Source organism: Canis aureus, chromosome X (assembly GCF_053574225.1).
Source record: "Canis aureus isolate CA01 chromosome X, VMU_Caureus_v.1.0, whole genome shotgun sequence".
Classification (NCBI taxonomy): domain Eukaryota; kingdom Metazoa; phylum Chordata; class Mammalia; order Carnivora; family Canidae; genus Canis; species Canis aureus.
The window spans coordinates 16,401,453-16,416,978 of NC_135649.1; the positions used below are offsets into that span (position 1 = coordinate 16,401,453).

Sequence of the window (15,526 nt, forward strand, 5' to 3'; positions counted from 1 at the left end):
AAAAATAAAATAAATCAAGAAGTCTCTTAAAAATAAATGAATAAATACATAAAAATAAAATGGTCATCCAAATACAAGGGTGGAATACAGTTTGTACAATCCACTTAGGTTAGAAAAATTCCCATTTTACCTAAGATTTATTTGCAAAAGTTCTGATGCTGTAAACAAAATGAAGAAGAAAAGAAAAAACATGTCATCTGAAATGCCCGTGTGCTCAGCTTTCATTTCGTAAAGAAATGTGTCTCACTTGCTCTAATTGCTTTCAATTAAGCCTTTTTATGGTATCTTTTCAGGACAGTCTGACTTAGAATAAGCCTGTTTCCAAATCAACCTGTTTTTTCCACATAATCAGTATTTTGTGTCATACAAACCGAGACCAGACAATGAGATTTTTTAATGCTGTATATTTAAAATGTGTACTAAGAGGCACACACACACACACATATAGATAGATTTTCACATAGATATAGATGTATATATTCAAAAGCAACGTTGATGTGCCTGGAAGCCTTTAGGAACATTTTTTAATCCACTTTCACCACACTGTAGATTTTAATAAGAAACCAGAAACAAGAAAAAAATCCAGTCGTCCCTGAAACAAAATGAAAAAGATCCTTGTTAACCAGAGACTATATCAAATCAAAGTAGCTTTCTCAAAAATGCAAAGCATGTCAGTTTTGAGGTGGGCTACTGATTCTCTAAATCTCAAGACTCATACATTATCAAATAAAAAATCACCAGGCTTTCTTGCTGAGCAAAGAGGATGAGCAGCAGGGCTAGAGGCAGCCACCTGCAACAAGATGTGAGAATCCATTTGATTGAACGCTGCAGGTCTCTAACCAAAGCAAAAATAAAAAATGAGTAGCTTAAGTTCTCTATTTCAAAAAGGTTACATAGAGGTCCAAGGCTAGTTTCTAATATAGTAAACTTTATATAACTTGCTTCAATTTAGAAAATGTAAATAACCATTATCAACTTATTAACACAAGTGGCAATAATCCATTATGTACTTGCAAACTCAGGACATACATTAGTTTTATAAATCAAAGTTTGGTCTTATTAAATCTGATAAAAATCCCATTACTGGAGATTTACCCTAAAGAAATGTCCCCATAGAAGAAAAAAATTACATGCAAAATGGTGTTCCTAACACTATGATTTATGATATTGAAAAATTACAAATAAACCAAATGCCTCCAAATAGGTGACTTAGCTAAATGATGGACTAAGTGCTCAGTGAAATAAGATTGTCATCAAAAATGACAAATTTAAAGACTGTATAGCAGCGTGGACCAAAGAAGATCCCTTTATATGTAGGGTGATACAATTCTGGGCAAACTTTTATTTAACATAGGATTTCATTGATGTTCATGTTATAAAAACAATTCTCAGATGATATTAAGGTTCAATGACTTGGTCAAAGAAAACTTCCAGATCCTATAATCTAATGGGGCACCCCAAGACAATTCAATCATCTAGGAAAACATGTTAGTCACAGAAAGCTTTAGGCATGGTTTAGTCTCTTTTCCTTTGCCAGTTTTCAAGCTCAGAGTAACTTCCCATCCAGTATGCCATCATGCCACTTCCCTCCCATCCTTTATAGCTCCTTGTCAGGAGTCAGTGTAGTATAGTGATTAAGATTATGGACTCTGGATTGACATGAATCTACTCCATTGGTTACTAGCTGTATGATCTTGGCCAAGTGACAATCTTGCCAAACCTCAGTTTTCTCAACTGAAAAATGGGGATGATAATACCTATTCCTACATTAAGCTTCCCTTTCTGAATCCAACAACTTTGAAGGTTCAGGAGATGACAATATTTAGCTAACACATGTCTCTGAATCTAAGACATTTCTGATTTCAATTTGCTGCACACTATCCTCATAAACTACTGAAGTGTCCATGAATTCTCAACTTTTTGAGGCTTTACTTACAATACCCAAATTGTCTCCTACCCTAAACACAGTTCCATCAACTCTCACACTGTTCTGACAGGCAGCTGAGCTAAGTCAGTGGACTTTGGGGTCAGCAGGCACTTAGCTATATGATATAGAGCAAGCTACCCATCTCCTTTGTTCCTCCTAAATGAAGAAGAATTCTATCCCCACCCAAATAACAGGCTTGACCAGAGGAAAAAAGGTAAGATACATTAGGGTGCCCATCAGAGTAGGCACTCAAGAACTGAGAGCTAGCACTCATGTTCTGATTTGGGGCTTGAAAAATATCGTCACATGGGGTTTATTTAATTAGTGTAGTAGTCCTCAACACTGCCTGTACCCTGGAATCATCTAGGGAGATTTAACAACTACTATTGCCTGGATCACAACCCCCAGAGGTTCTGATTTAATTGATCTGGGATACAGCCTAAGAATCAAGAGCTTGAAAATCTCCCCAGGTGATTCTAATATGCAACCAGGGTTTCAGAATCCCTGGTCTAGCCTGCCTTTCTCCTTCCCGCACACCCTCCCTCTCATCCTTCATGTGAACAAACATAAGTATGAAAAGAGGTGGGAAAATGTGCCTTCTAAGGGCCACTGAACCACACAACTGAAAAGCAACTTAAAGGATCTGGAAAGATGAAAATATTTTTTTCAACAACTCAATACTTGTACTACGATTTGAGGGCAGAAAGAGATGAGCCAAGAAGGGAGAGAATGTTCACTTGGGTGTCTCTGTCTACTTTTGCCTCAGGTTAGAGAAAATACTAAACCAATACTAGGAACATCCAGATTCTTTTTAAGCTCCATAACCTTTTATCATTAGGTCAGGTGATGCAGGATCTTGATGAGGCAGTCCAAGACAAGCAGAGAAGCCTATTTCTCCCCACGACCTTTCCCTAATTGCAATTCTATAATGAAAAGAATTCACAGCCTGATCCTGGGACTGCTCTCCAAAACACATTTCTTCGAAGGCTTTCCCAAAGCAGTCATTATATATGCACACTTGAAAAGGAAGAAGAAACTAGCTAAAGAAAACATTTTGAATGTCTACCACATGCTACTCAAGATGAACAAACCTTTAAAGAGTTTTTCCACAGAGGTGCCTGGGTGGCTCAGTGTTTGAGCATCTGCCTTTGGCTCAGGTCATGATCCCAGGGTTCTGAGATCAAGTCCCGCATCAGGCTCCCCACAGGGAGCCTGCTTCTCCCTCCACCTGTATCTCTGCCTCTCTCTGTGTGCCTCTCATGAATAAGTAAATAAATAAATAAAAATTTTAAAATAAATAGAATCTTTCCACAGCCACTGTGGGGTTATATTCCAATACACATGAATTTCAGAATTTGCAGCAGTAAGATGCAGACAAAAGGTTTTCCTCAAATTGTATTTAAAGCCATTAAACAAAGGAATAAAGAGAAAGTTTGTTTGGAGAAAAGAGTCTTGGGGGCCTTGACTCCCTTCAGTCATGTTTGATTCGGTATTCATGAAGCACTTTCTCTGGGCCTGGCCCTTGCTGGCTGGGTAATGAGAAGGATAGAACAGGGCTCTTGCCGGGAATGATCTCAGGTGATGGCTATCCCACACATCTCCACTGACAGACGTCACATTCTCTTCATCTCTCCTCTAGAAAACTCTTTAATCTTGTCTCTACCTCCTGTGTCTGTCTGTCTGTCTCTCTCTCCCATTCTGCACACAGAGTGACTGTGAGATTTCCAAAGCACAAACTTGATTGTCATGCCTCTACTTGCAAACCTTTAATAGCTCCCCATGGCAAAAGCACTCAAACCCCTGAGTGTATCAGAAACCTTTTAAGCTGTTAAAAATAAACATCAGCAAGGATTCTGATTTGGGGCTTTGGGTTGGGTCCTGGGCATCAGCTATATTGGTTTTCAATAATTTCCACAAAGGAATGTGATGTAAGACCACACTGGTGTTGGCACACAAGGCCCTCCAGGACCAGGCCACAGCTTCCTGCTTTAGAACTTGTTCCTGCCACTCCATGCCTTAAAATTCAAACTCCAGCAGCCCCAAATCACATCTAGATCTCCACATACCATGCCTTGTTCAGCCTGTCAATTCCACCTTCAAACTGTAAGACTTAGTCTTCCCTCAAGACTCTTCTAACACTTTCTCCTGCAAAGCTGTCTCTGACCTCCTTCGCCCTCCCCATGACTGAGCTGGACGCCCCTGCTCAGCACCTTCACAAGACCCTGAGCTTCACTTTTAGTCTTCTGGTCACAATGCATGGAAAGGATCTGTTCACAGGCCTTCTCTCTCCAGACCATAGCCAAGAGGCTAGGGGTTAAGCCTTACTCAGTTTGGTACCCCCCCCCCCCCCCCCCAGTGCTTGGCAGAGTGCTGAGCATGTTGTAGGGAGACAACAAATGTTACACTGAACTGTTTGGATGAACTGCATGGCAATGTAAACTCCATCAGGACAGAAGTCTTCATCCCTTTATATGAAGTTTTGTTCACTGCTAAAGCCCCAGTCTCTAGGGCTAGTGCCTGACACACAGTACATATTCAATATACACTTCTTGAATGAACGGCAAGAATTTGGAGAGGGCATCTCAGAGAAGGTTCTCTAAAGTTTCACTCAGAGGCATTTGAGGACGGGAGGCAGGTAATCCAGACAGAGCCAAGAGTACTCATAAAAGTCTGGAACAGAGATCCCTGGGTGGCGCAGTGGTTTGGCGCCTGCCTTTGGCCCGGGGCACGATCCTGGAGACCTGGGATCGAATCCCACATCGGGCTCCCTGCATGGAGCCTGCTTCTCCCTCTGCCTGTGTCTCTGCCTCTCTGTCTCTCTCTGTGTAACTATGATGAATAAATAAATAAAATCTTTAAAAAAAAAAGTCTGGAACAATTAAGCCCTGACAGTTCTAAGGAATAGTGAGAACTGTGGCAGGGGGATTGGCATGTTAAGAGTGTATGACCAAAGAATTAAGGGAACATCAGGGCGTCTGGCTGGCTCAGTTGTAAAAGCATGCAACTCTTGATCTTGGAGTCTGAGTTCAAGCCCCCTGTAGGGTATGAAGATGACTTAAAAATAAATAAATAAAGTTTTTTGACAATATTTTTTAAAATATTAAAAGAAAAAAAATAGAAGCAAGGGAATATTAAAAATAAAAATCCTATAGGAGAAAAGACTGCAAAAGTAGGTGAGAGCCAGATAGTAAATGCCAAGTTAAGAAGTTGGGATTTGATTAGGCAGGCAGCTGGGAGCCAGTGAAGATACATAAGCTGGAGAATGAAATTTGTATTTCATGATAATAAATGATGATAATAATGATGAAAATGATATCTGAAAGGGAAAATAAGGGAAGGGAGAAGAAATGTGTGGGAAATATCAGAAAGGGAGACAGAACGTAAAGACTGCTAACTCTGGGAAACGAACTAGGGGTGGTAGAAGGGGAGGAGGGCGGGGGGTGGGAGTGAATGGGTGACGGGCACTGGGTGTTATTCTGTATGTTAGTAAATTGAACACCAATAAAAAAATAAATTAAAAAAAAAGAAAATGATATCTGTTGTTTATTAAATACTTAGATGCTTGGCTGTGGGCTAAGTGCTTACATGTATGATCAGAGTGAGTTGAAGTCTATGAGTTAAGTACTAGGATTTTAACCATTCTATAAGGAAACAGAGGTTCAGAGAGCCTGTTGACTTACCTTACAATACCCAGCCAATAAGCAATACAGCTAAGACTCAAAGCCAACTCTGCCCGATTGCTCTAGGATAGGGCGATCAACACGGGCTGAGGTGACCATGAACTGCTTTGTGCAGAAAGACCTCAAAGAATGAGCAGCAGTTGGACAGGAAAAGCTTGGGGTGCAGGGAGTAGAAATCAATTCAGGTATGAGATGCCACAGAATGTAAAATACACAAGAATGCCAGAGAATGCAGATTCTGCTTACCATTAGGGAATGGGATACTTACTTTCCTTTGAAATGTTTTAGCATGATACTCAAAACTAGAATACTGGCTACTAAAAGGACCAGAGTTAGAGTAGGTCTGCAACTACTTGCACTGGGAAAAACAATGGGAGCCACAAGTTTTCAATATCCTTGAGAATAGAGAGGATTCCATCCTACTCATTCCTACAGCACCTAGCATTTAAGTCCACAGGTGTAAATTGAAACCAAAACGAGCTGGGATTGAAGAAGTAATGAATTTATTATGGAGGAAAAGCTGGAAGAGTGTGCATCTATTTTTTTTTGAAACAAGTGTCAAAAAAGGGTATGCAAAAAGACTGGAGGTATTCTGTTTTCATCACCTATTCCCAAGGGCAATATTCCATTGTCTTAGGTGCACCAATCTCAACACTCCCAATTAAGAGCAGTCTACCTGATCAAACAGAGGACCACAGAGGAGATTCCATAGGCATTCTTTGATTGTTGGTTTAGCCTCAGCTCAAGGAAAGTGCCTCTCTCTTGAGGAAGACATGGAAAGTTGTATTTAAAAGAATGAACTTTGGAGTCGGACAAACCTAGGTTCAACTGAATCATAGCTCCAATACTTACTAGCTGGGTGACCTTGAACAAGTCACTTAAATTCTCTGAGTCTCAGTGTCCTCATCCATACAATGGGAAGAATATGACCTAACACCTCATGATAATTAGATAATGAGGTGAAAATTAAGTGAGATAAATACATGCAAATAGTTGGCATATAGTCAACTCAACAAAAAGCAAATAGTATGAGGTCTATGTTTCCAAAGTCCCTATTAGCACATAGCCAAGCCCATAGAAGCTTAATAAATATTTGGTGGTTGGTTAACAGTTGGCATTAACAGATTTTTATCCTTTTTGATCTTTTGGCCTTTAGAACTGAAATTTTCAATAAGGCAGAGACAACTCGATACAGTAAAACATGAAGGGCCTACTACAGCTAACATTTGTGCATTGAGGTAATTGGACTTTTCCCTCAGAGTATTTCATTTTACACTGTGTGAGAACATGGATTCTTCACTTTAATTTAGTGATAAAATATTACACAGTAGACATTCTCAAAACATATTGAGCTTCATTAAGTTCTTTTAATGAATAAAAATATATTCAAAGCACAGACACTTAGTGAGAAAGCCACCAGAGAAGCACTCTGCACTTGGCTAATACTTCTTCTGGGTCTTAAAAGCTCCTTGTACCAAACTGGCTTCAATCACTGCGTGGTGCTTGGTGGTTCAGAGTCTCAGATTCTAAACATAAACTTGATTCTTGAGACAATCAAAACAGTATTTTGAAAATAGCATTAATTTCTAAGTAAAAGTGAGGTTCACAAGTAGTTCACTCAAGACCAGCGTTTCTTAACAGTGGCACTACCGACATTTTGGGCCAGATAATTCTTTGTTGTAGAGGGCTGTTCTGCACATAGTAGGATGCTTAGCAGAATTCCTGGCCTCTACCCACTAGATGTCTCTAGCACTCTTCCAGCCATGACAATTAAAAATGTCTCAAATATTGCTAAATGTTCCCTAAGAAGCAAATTCACCCCTGGTTGAGAAACAATGCTCTAGAATAATAGACCATGGCTGAATAATAGACTGTGGCTAAATGCAAACATTTTTCATTGCTTGCCTGATATATATGTCATCACATAAAAGATTTCATTTACTACCGAATAGCAATGCCAAGGTTTACATTAGGCTATAAATACCATTATTATAATACAACCTAGCACTTTAGACTTTTAAAGAAGGAATCCTAAGTGTTACATCTTAATTGGTTATTGTGATTTTATGTCTTCCTTATCAAAATGAAAATACATTCTTTCAATTCATTTTGTTTTTGTTTTTTTTTTTTTTCAATTCATTTTCAAAGACTAACTCATTTGGGTCACCTGGGTGGCTCAGTTCAATAGAACATGTGACTCAATCTCAGGATTGTAAATTCAAGTCCCACATTGGGTGTAGAGATTACTTAAAAATAAAACTTAAAAAAAAAAGACTAACTCATTTGTTAATATCTAAAACACAACTTGATGCAAATAAAAATTCACTAACTACCCTCCAATCAAGACCAAGTATCCGGGATCCCTGGGTGGCGCAGCGGTTTGGCGCCTGCCTTTGGCCCAGGGCGCGATCCTGGAGACCCAGGATCGAATCCCACATCGGGCTCCCGGTGCATGGAGCCTGCTTCTCCCTCTGCCTGTGTCTCTGCCTCTCTCTCTCTCTCTCTCTGTGACTATCATAAATAAATTAAAAAAAAAAAAAAGACCAAGTATCCATACGTGAACCATCAATGAGCATCTATTAGAAATCACAGGAAAACTATCAGAAAAGAGCATAGCTACTCAGTAATGCACAGACTTAGTTTCTTTTTTAACTAACTTAACCAGCTGTTAAACTAGTTTTTTAAAACCAGTTAGGATTTGGGGCAAGTCACTCACACTTAAATTTATTTTTCTTAGCCTATACAATACAAGGTTTCCCTCCTGGTACCCTTTGATGATATTGTTGATATACTATGACTTATCTTCCCTCTCCCTGTCCCTTTAATCCTTCTTTGACATGTTGTTTACAAATCTATAAATGTGCTACCGAATGAAAATTGGGTAGAGGAACACCAGCCACAATGCACATCACTTCCTTTGGCTCAAAAAATGAGAGGAAGAAAACAATGGGATGCCATTTTAGACGTACTGTGTTAACAAAAAGGAAAGCCACTTTTGGGGTTTTGTTTTGTTTGTTTTTTCACCAATAATACTCAATGCCAGTCAAGGTTGTAGGGAAACCCAATACACTGTGCTAATGGCAGAAGAGCATAAAGAACCATAAAAACATTTATGCTTTTTGACCCTGCTATCCCATTTCACAGACTATCTTAAGGAAATAATTCAAAACAGAAAACAAAGTATGATAGGCAAGAAATAGTTAAGCAATCTGTTCAATATATTAAACAGCCTTACAAATGATAAATATAAACGATTCATATTTGGGGTGCCTAGTTGGCTCAGTTGGAAGACCATGTGACTCTTGATCTCAAGGTCATGAGTTCAAGCCCTATGTATATTTTACTTAAATAAATAAATTTTTTAAAAAATAAATAAAAATATAGGATTTGTAGCAACATAGGAATATACTTAGCATATAAATAATCTTCCACACAGTCACAATACTCAATATTGAAAGATGACAGCTGTGAACAATATCCTTCTGCTGTAATGACACAGATGAATCCAAATACCAAAGACAAATGTGGTGACCACAAGGAAGAACTTTGGATGAATGCATAATTATTCTAAATAAGTGTGAAACTCCTCAGCATTTTTAACATGAGTGGATATTGCTAATTTTCAAGTTGCCATTTTTTTTTGAAAAATCCTCTCAGAAGTGTTTGTCTACAGCAAGAAAGAGTAATCAGCAATTAATAACTGTACTTTTGTGTACATCTATAGTCTCAAGACTAATGATTTAATTAAGGATGTCTTCCTCAAAAGTGAAACAACATGAACATAAGCAATAAGCCTTGCTTCCTGCTGTGAACCTCAAAACATAATGATGATGAAAAAAATAAAATAATTCAATAGAAAAAATACATACAATGATGAAATGTAAAAAGATGCCATTTAAGGGTCTATAAGTAGATAGGGCTTCTTAAAGAACAGTTCTAGAAAATAGATGTCAAAAACACTTCATGAGACACCTGGGTGGCTCAGTCAATATTGAGTATCCGACTCTTGATTTCAGCTCAGGTCATGATCTCAGGGTCATGAGATCAAACCCCATGTTAGGCTTGCTGCTCAGCAGGGAGCCTGTTTCTCCCTCACCCTCTACCCCTACCCTCCCCCCCATTCCTGCTCTCTCATTCTATTTCAAATAAATAAATAAAACCTTTTTAAAAAAAAAAAAGATGATGGGCAAAGGGGCGCCTGGGTGGCTCAGCCAGTTGAGCATCTGACTCTTGATTTTTAGCTCAGGTTGTAAATTTGGGGTTGTGGGATTGAGCCCCCCATAGGGATCTGCACTCACAGGGAGTCTGCTTCTTTCTCTCCCTCCCGCTCTGTCCCTCCCCTCCATTCTCTCTCTCTCTCTCTCAAATAAATAAATAAATGAATCTTTAAAAAAAGATAATGGTCAAAGATGGAAAGAAATTAAAATGAGTCAGTCTTGTGGAAAGGAAGTGCTACACTCACTGGAGTGGGTGTTTGAGTTGGCAGTACCAACGGGACGTGCAAATGTTCAGAATCTAACCGCATAGAGGTTATATCTTGGGATACAGACTTAGGAGCTGTCAGCATTGAGAAGGTAAACAAAGCCATGGGACTTAATGAGCTCTGAAAGGGAGAGGGTACAAAAAGGGTACTGAAACGCTAAAGATTAAACCTTGTATAAAGGTTAGAGGAAGGTGATAGGAAGAAGAAGGGAAGCAAAGGAAGGCCCAGAGTGATGCAAATCACATTGGGTTTCACAGAATAGGTGCTAAGTAGTTAGCTGCAGAAGCCAAGGAGACTGAAACCTAGAGAAAGCCATTAGATCTGTTAAGGGATCACTGGGAATCTTCAAGAGTCAGTATTCAGTAGGGTGTGACAGAAGAGATGGCAAGTGGTGGAGCCAACCAATGGGAGATTTCTGTCAGCAGTGTGACCATTCAAGAGTCTATCCACCTTTGGAAAGAAGCTGTCATCATCCAAGACTCCCAGAAAAAAAGCAACCTGAGTCAAAGTGCTCGGTATTGAAGAAAACAGAAGCCTGAAATCACTGTGTGAGACACATCCAACTGCACATCACCCAAATAGAAAAGCCAGTCACTCACTAGGAGAGAAATCCAAAACAAAAGACATGAGGGGTGGGCAGCCCCGGTGGCTCAGCGGTTTGGCGCTGCCTTCGGCCCAGGGTGTGATCCTGGAAACCCAGGATTGAATCCCTCGTCGGGCTCCCTGCATGGAGCCTGCTTCTCCCTCTGCCTCTGCTTCTGTCTCTGTCTCTGTCTCTGTCTCTCTCTCTCATGAATAAATAAATAAAATCTTTTAAAAAAGGCATGAGGGGTGTAGACAACATCTACACAGAACATCATGAGGATCCGCACTGACAATACTGAGGAAAACAAAGCAGACATAAAAGAGTACATCCTATAGGATTCCATTTACACACAATTCAAAAACAGGTCAAATTAATCCATGCTGCTAAGAGTCAGGGGAACTGCTAAGAGTCAGGGGAATGGTTGCCTTTGAGTAAGGTGAGTGGAGAGAAGTGGCTTTCAGGGTGCTGATCATGTACCATTTATTAACACTGGCAGTAGTTACAAAAGTAGGTTCACTTTGCAATAACTCATTGAGCTGCACACATATGTTGTATGCACTTCTCTGTGTGTCTATTTCAATACAAAGTTAGGAAAACTGGAAAACATATGAGGAGCCTGGTTAGACTAGAATGGTGAGACATTCTCAGGCCTTCAGGTTTAAATAGAACATCTAGTGTCGGAGAGATGAGAAGAATCCTGCACAGTCTTCTGTGTACTGAGGAGTTGAGACTGGAAGTTCACAGGTAATACAATATTTAAAAATGAGCCATCTCCAAGATGCTTTGGTTTCTCAAGTAACACTTACAATTGCCTTAAGTCTCTAATTTCTGACAAATTTCCACTGTTGATTTTTACGAATCTGTTGAACCTGAGAGTTCAAATCAGAGACAATACTTGAAATTTGTCCAAGTGACCTACATACATCATATGACTTGAGCAAAAACCAGAACTTAAAAGTGAAGCAAGTAGAGGGGCGCCAGGCTGGCTGGGTTGGTGAAGCATGGGACCCTAGATCTTGGGGTTGTAAGTTCGAGCCCCATGTGGTTTATGGAGATTACTTAAAAATAAAATCTCTATTTTTTAAAAAAGTGAGGCAGATAGAGTGGAACGCTGCCTCGCTCATCCTGAAAAGGATTCCAAGCTCTCCAATTTAATTATTTCTCTAACTGGATCATCTTAAAAACCATTCAATTTGTCGCCTACGTTAAGCATTAATCTAAATGAGAGTTGCCATCTCATCTGAAACCCAAATAACAACCCCAAATGAGTAATCCTGAGAGGTATACATCTTGTCCCCCGCCTCTAATTGCTTATATGACCACACATTTACTTAATCTATTTTTGTTAATTTAAAAGTTATTCAAGCCAGTTAATGTTTATGCTTGGAGGCTATTCAAAGGTGATTACACATAACCCTTTCTGTGCTTTGGAAGACATCCCTACTGTTTAAAGACATTCACAAGGGACAACCTGGAAGCTAAGTACATAAGGTCCCTCCAGTTCCCCAGGCTTTGCAATCTTTTATCCCCAAAGCATAAAAATGAACATGATGACTTTGTTCCCTATTCCTTCCATTAATTGCTAATTGATGGTTATTACATTAGGACTATCTCCAAGTCTCTTCAGAGAGTCTGAAATGTGTGAAATAATTCTATGGTTACCTGTGAAAAGGAAGAAAATCAGGACCATAACCATCATGTACCCAAAGTATAAAATGATGCTTGCAATGCCAGTGATTTGAAGTTTGGTCAAGAAGTAATGAACCGCATACATAAAAAGATAAACAGCCGTGAAACTGCTGGTAAAAAAAGCTCTCCACCACCAGTGGTAATCCTGGCAAAAGAAGCAGAAAAAAACAACTTTTTAGGTGAAATCTAATTATAAAAGGGTTAGCAATTACTGTAATGACAAACCACACAAAACAGGCCCCGTTCTGGGCTCCCTGCATGGAGCCTGCTTCTCCCTCTGCCTGTGTCTCTGCCTCTCTCTCTCTCTCTGTCATGAATGAATAAATAAAATCTTAAAAAAAAAAAAACAGGCCGTGTTAGATTATGGAGTAAAAGAAATAAAAGGGGAAGTTTTATAAGAAATGTAATGTGGTAGACACTGACTAATATATGTCTGCATGGGGTGCCTTCACATTTATAAACCCTCTGTTTCCAGGGAGACCACGTGTGCCCTCGGGGTCTGCACTTGTAATGCACACATCCTTTCTATCAGGGCAGTGTCTCCACCTTGGAAGGCTTTCACGTCGCTTCAATTTCCCTGCCAAAGCCGCACTGGGCTCAGGCCAGGTAGGAATAGGTTAGTATAGAAATTTCAGATAGAGCTTGATGGCAAATGTGATTTATTTTACCCAGCTCAATTCGGGACCCATGGAACCATGACTGAGGTCAATATTCAGGTTAGCCTCACCCTGCCCCACAGACTCCCACTGATACTAATTTAACTGGAGAGGTGCCTAGCTGGCTCAGTGGGTCGAGCCTGCGACTCTTGATCCCAAGGTTGAGTTTGAGCCCCATATTGCGTGTGGAGCCTACAAAAGAAAGAAAGAAGAAAGAAAGAAAGAAAGAAAGAAAGAAAGAAAGAAAGAAAGAAAGGAGGGAAGGAGGGAGGGAGGGAGGGAGGGAGGGAGGAAGGAAGGAAGGAAGAAAGAAAGAAAGAAAGAAAGAAAGAAAGAAAGAAAGAAAGAAAGAAAGAAATTTCACTTGTAAAAGCAAGGGTCAAGGGGACTTACAGCGCAGAAGACAGTTAACATAGCAGGTCTGAAGTTACTATCTTTAGAGGGGCCTGCTTGCAAGGTTGGCCCTTGGCTTACATCTGGGAATTTGGCATTTAATCATTCCCTGACTGATAAGAGTGGCTTGCTATACCTAAACTGTACATTGTGATTTATGATGAGCACTTGCTTTTCTTTTGGGAGTCTGGAATTTTTGTAGTTGCTAGGCAGAGGGTGCCTATGTGACCAGCTCCTAATGAAGACCTTGGATACGAAGTCTCTAATGGGCTTCCTTGGGCCCAAACATTGCACATATATTACTATTTTTTTAATTTTTATTTATTTATGATAGTCACACACAGAGAGAGAGAGAGAGGCAAAGACATAGGCAGAGGGAGAAGCAGGCTCCATGCACCGGGAGCCCGACGTGGGATTCGATCCCGGGTCTCCAGGATCGTGCTCTGGGCCAAAGGCAGGTGCTAAACCGCTGCGCCACCCAGGGATCCCTATTTTTTTTTTTTTTTTTTTTTTTTACTGCTGAAGAAAGGAGTACACCTGATGTAACTTCTTATGGAAAAGAGAATGCTTAGTAAGACTGTACATGGATTTCCCCAGGCTTCACCTGTTTTTTTTTTCCCCTTGCTGATACTGTTGTGTGTCCTTTGGCTCTAACAGCCCTAGCCATGCATACATCCCTGTGCTGAGTCCCATGAGTCCTTCCAGTGAACCGCCAAATGTATGTGTGGTCTTGGGAACCTCCAAAACATTTCTTTTTTAATCTCTTAAGTAGGCTCCACATAAAGCATGGAGCCCAATGCAGGACTTGAACTCGACCCTGAGTTCAAGAGCTGTGCTGAGATCAAGAGTTGGATGCTTAACTGACTGAGCCACCCATGTACCCCACCTAAGACATAGAAATATATACATTATATGCCTATGGGTGTATATTTCATTCATGATTGTTGCAGATTTTCTATGACAAAAATGTATCATAGAATTAATGAGAAGCTAAGTATAACATATACAAAATTCAAGTTTTTTATCCTTTTACCTATCGCTCAAGAAGAAAACGCTCTAAGACATCATGTATATGATAATCATTCCCTAAACTTTCTATTGTCACCTTTAGAGAGTCTCATTTAACTACCAAAACAAGAAAAATGTAGGGGATTTCAGAAAATAATTTTCACTACCACCTTAGTTATACAGAATGACATCAGAAAAAAAATGGGGGTGGAGTAGGGTAAACAGAGTTATTTATGTCCATGGTAACCAAAAGGCAATGAAATGAAAATTAGAGAAAGGGCCTTTAGCAGCAATCTCAAACCCATAAAACACACTGCTGGCCTACGTGGTAAAAATTTTAATTGTCAAGAAAAAAAACCCATTGAACCAGATCTTTTATATGTCTAAATATCAAATCAGTTCCCTATATTTTTCTATGCTAACTGAATATTATGCAGCAATTATTGTAACTAGCCAGAGAGAAATTGCTTTCTGTTTAAATCTTCCATCAAAGTCGCATTAACTTGATAGCTGCATCAAAATCAAAATGTGTCATCAGGAAAACACAATATAAAACTGATCCCATGTTGTAGAAACCATGCAGTTAGCAGTTGTTTCAATTTCTTGCTCAACACAGGCTTCTAATTCCAATAATGCGAGTTTTGGAAACAGAAAATGCGTTCACTTCTTAGGTCTTTACCTCAGCGCACAAGTGGAAATAACACAGCAGAACTGTAGCTTCTGAGCAGGTAATCAGGAGAATTATAAAGACCAAGAAAAGGAAGCCAAACATGAAGTACAACTGATGAGACCTGAAAATGAAAATGACAGCTTTATTTTTTTTTAAAGATTTATTTATTTATTTATGAGAGAGAGAGAGAGAGAGAGAGAGGCAGAGACACAGGAGGAAGGAGAAGCAGGCTCCATGCCAGGAGCCCGACGTGGGACTCGATCCCGGGACTCCAGGATCGCGCCCTGGGCCAAAGGCAGGCGCCAAACCGCTGAGCCACCCAGGGATCCCCCGAAAATGACAGCTTTAAAATTAACTTCACAATACACGGAGAGCCTGATCCGAATCCACATGGGACATGGCCACACTTCTCGAACCTTAGCCATGCGTTCCCA

At 39.9% G+C, this 15,526-nt stretch overlaps 1 protein-coding gene across 1 annotated transcript in view; it reads right to left on the reverse strand.

The window, feature by feature from the left end:
* Positions 1 to 402: 402 nt before the first annotated feature.
* The window catches only part of LOC144307895 (transmembrane 9 superfamily member 2-like), a 76,837-nt gene continuing 61,713 nt past the window's right edge, over positions 403 to 15,526 (reverse strand). The window contains exons 15-17 of the mRNA XM_077887967.1: positions 15,102 to 15,213; positions 12,339 to 12,510; positions 403 to 592 (exon numbers count right to left, since the gene is read on the reverse strand). Coding sequence (XP_077744093.1) covers positions 525 to 592; positions 12,339 to 12,510; positions 15,102 to 15,213 — 352 coding nt within the window. The 3' untranslated portion in view covers positions 403 to 524. The remainder of the gene's footprint in view (positions 593 to 12,338; positions 12,511 to 15,101; positions 15,214 to 15,526) is intronic.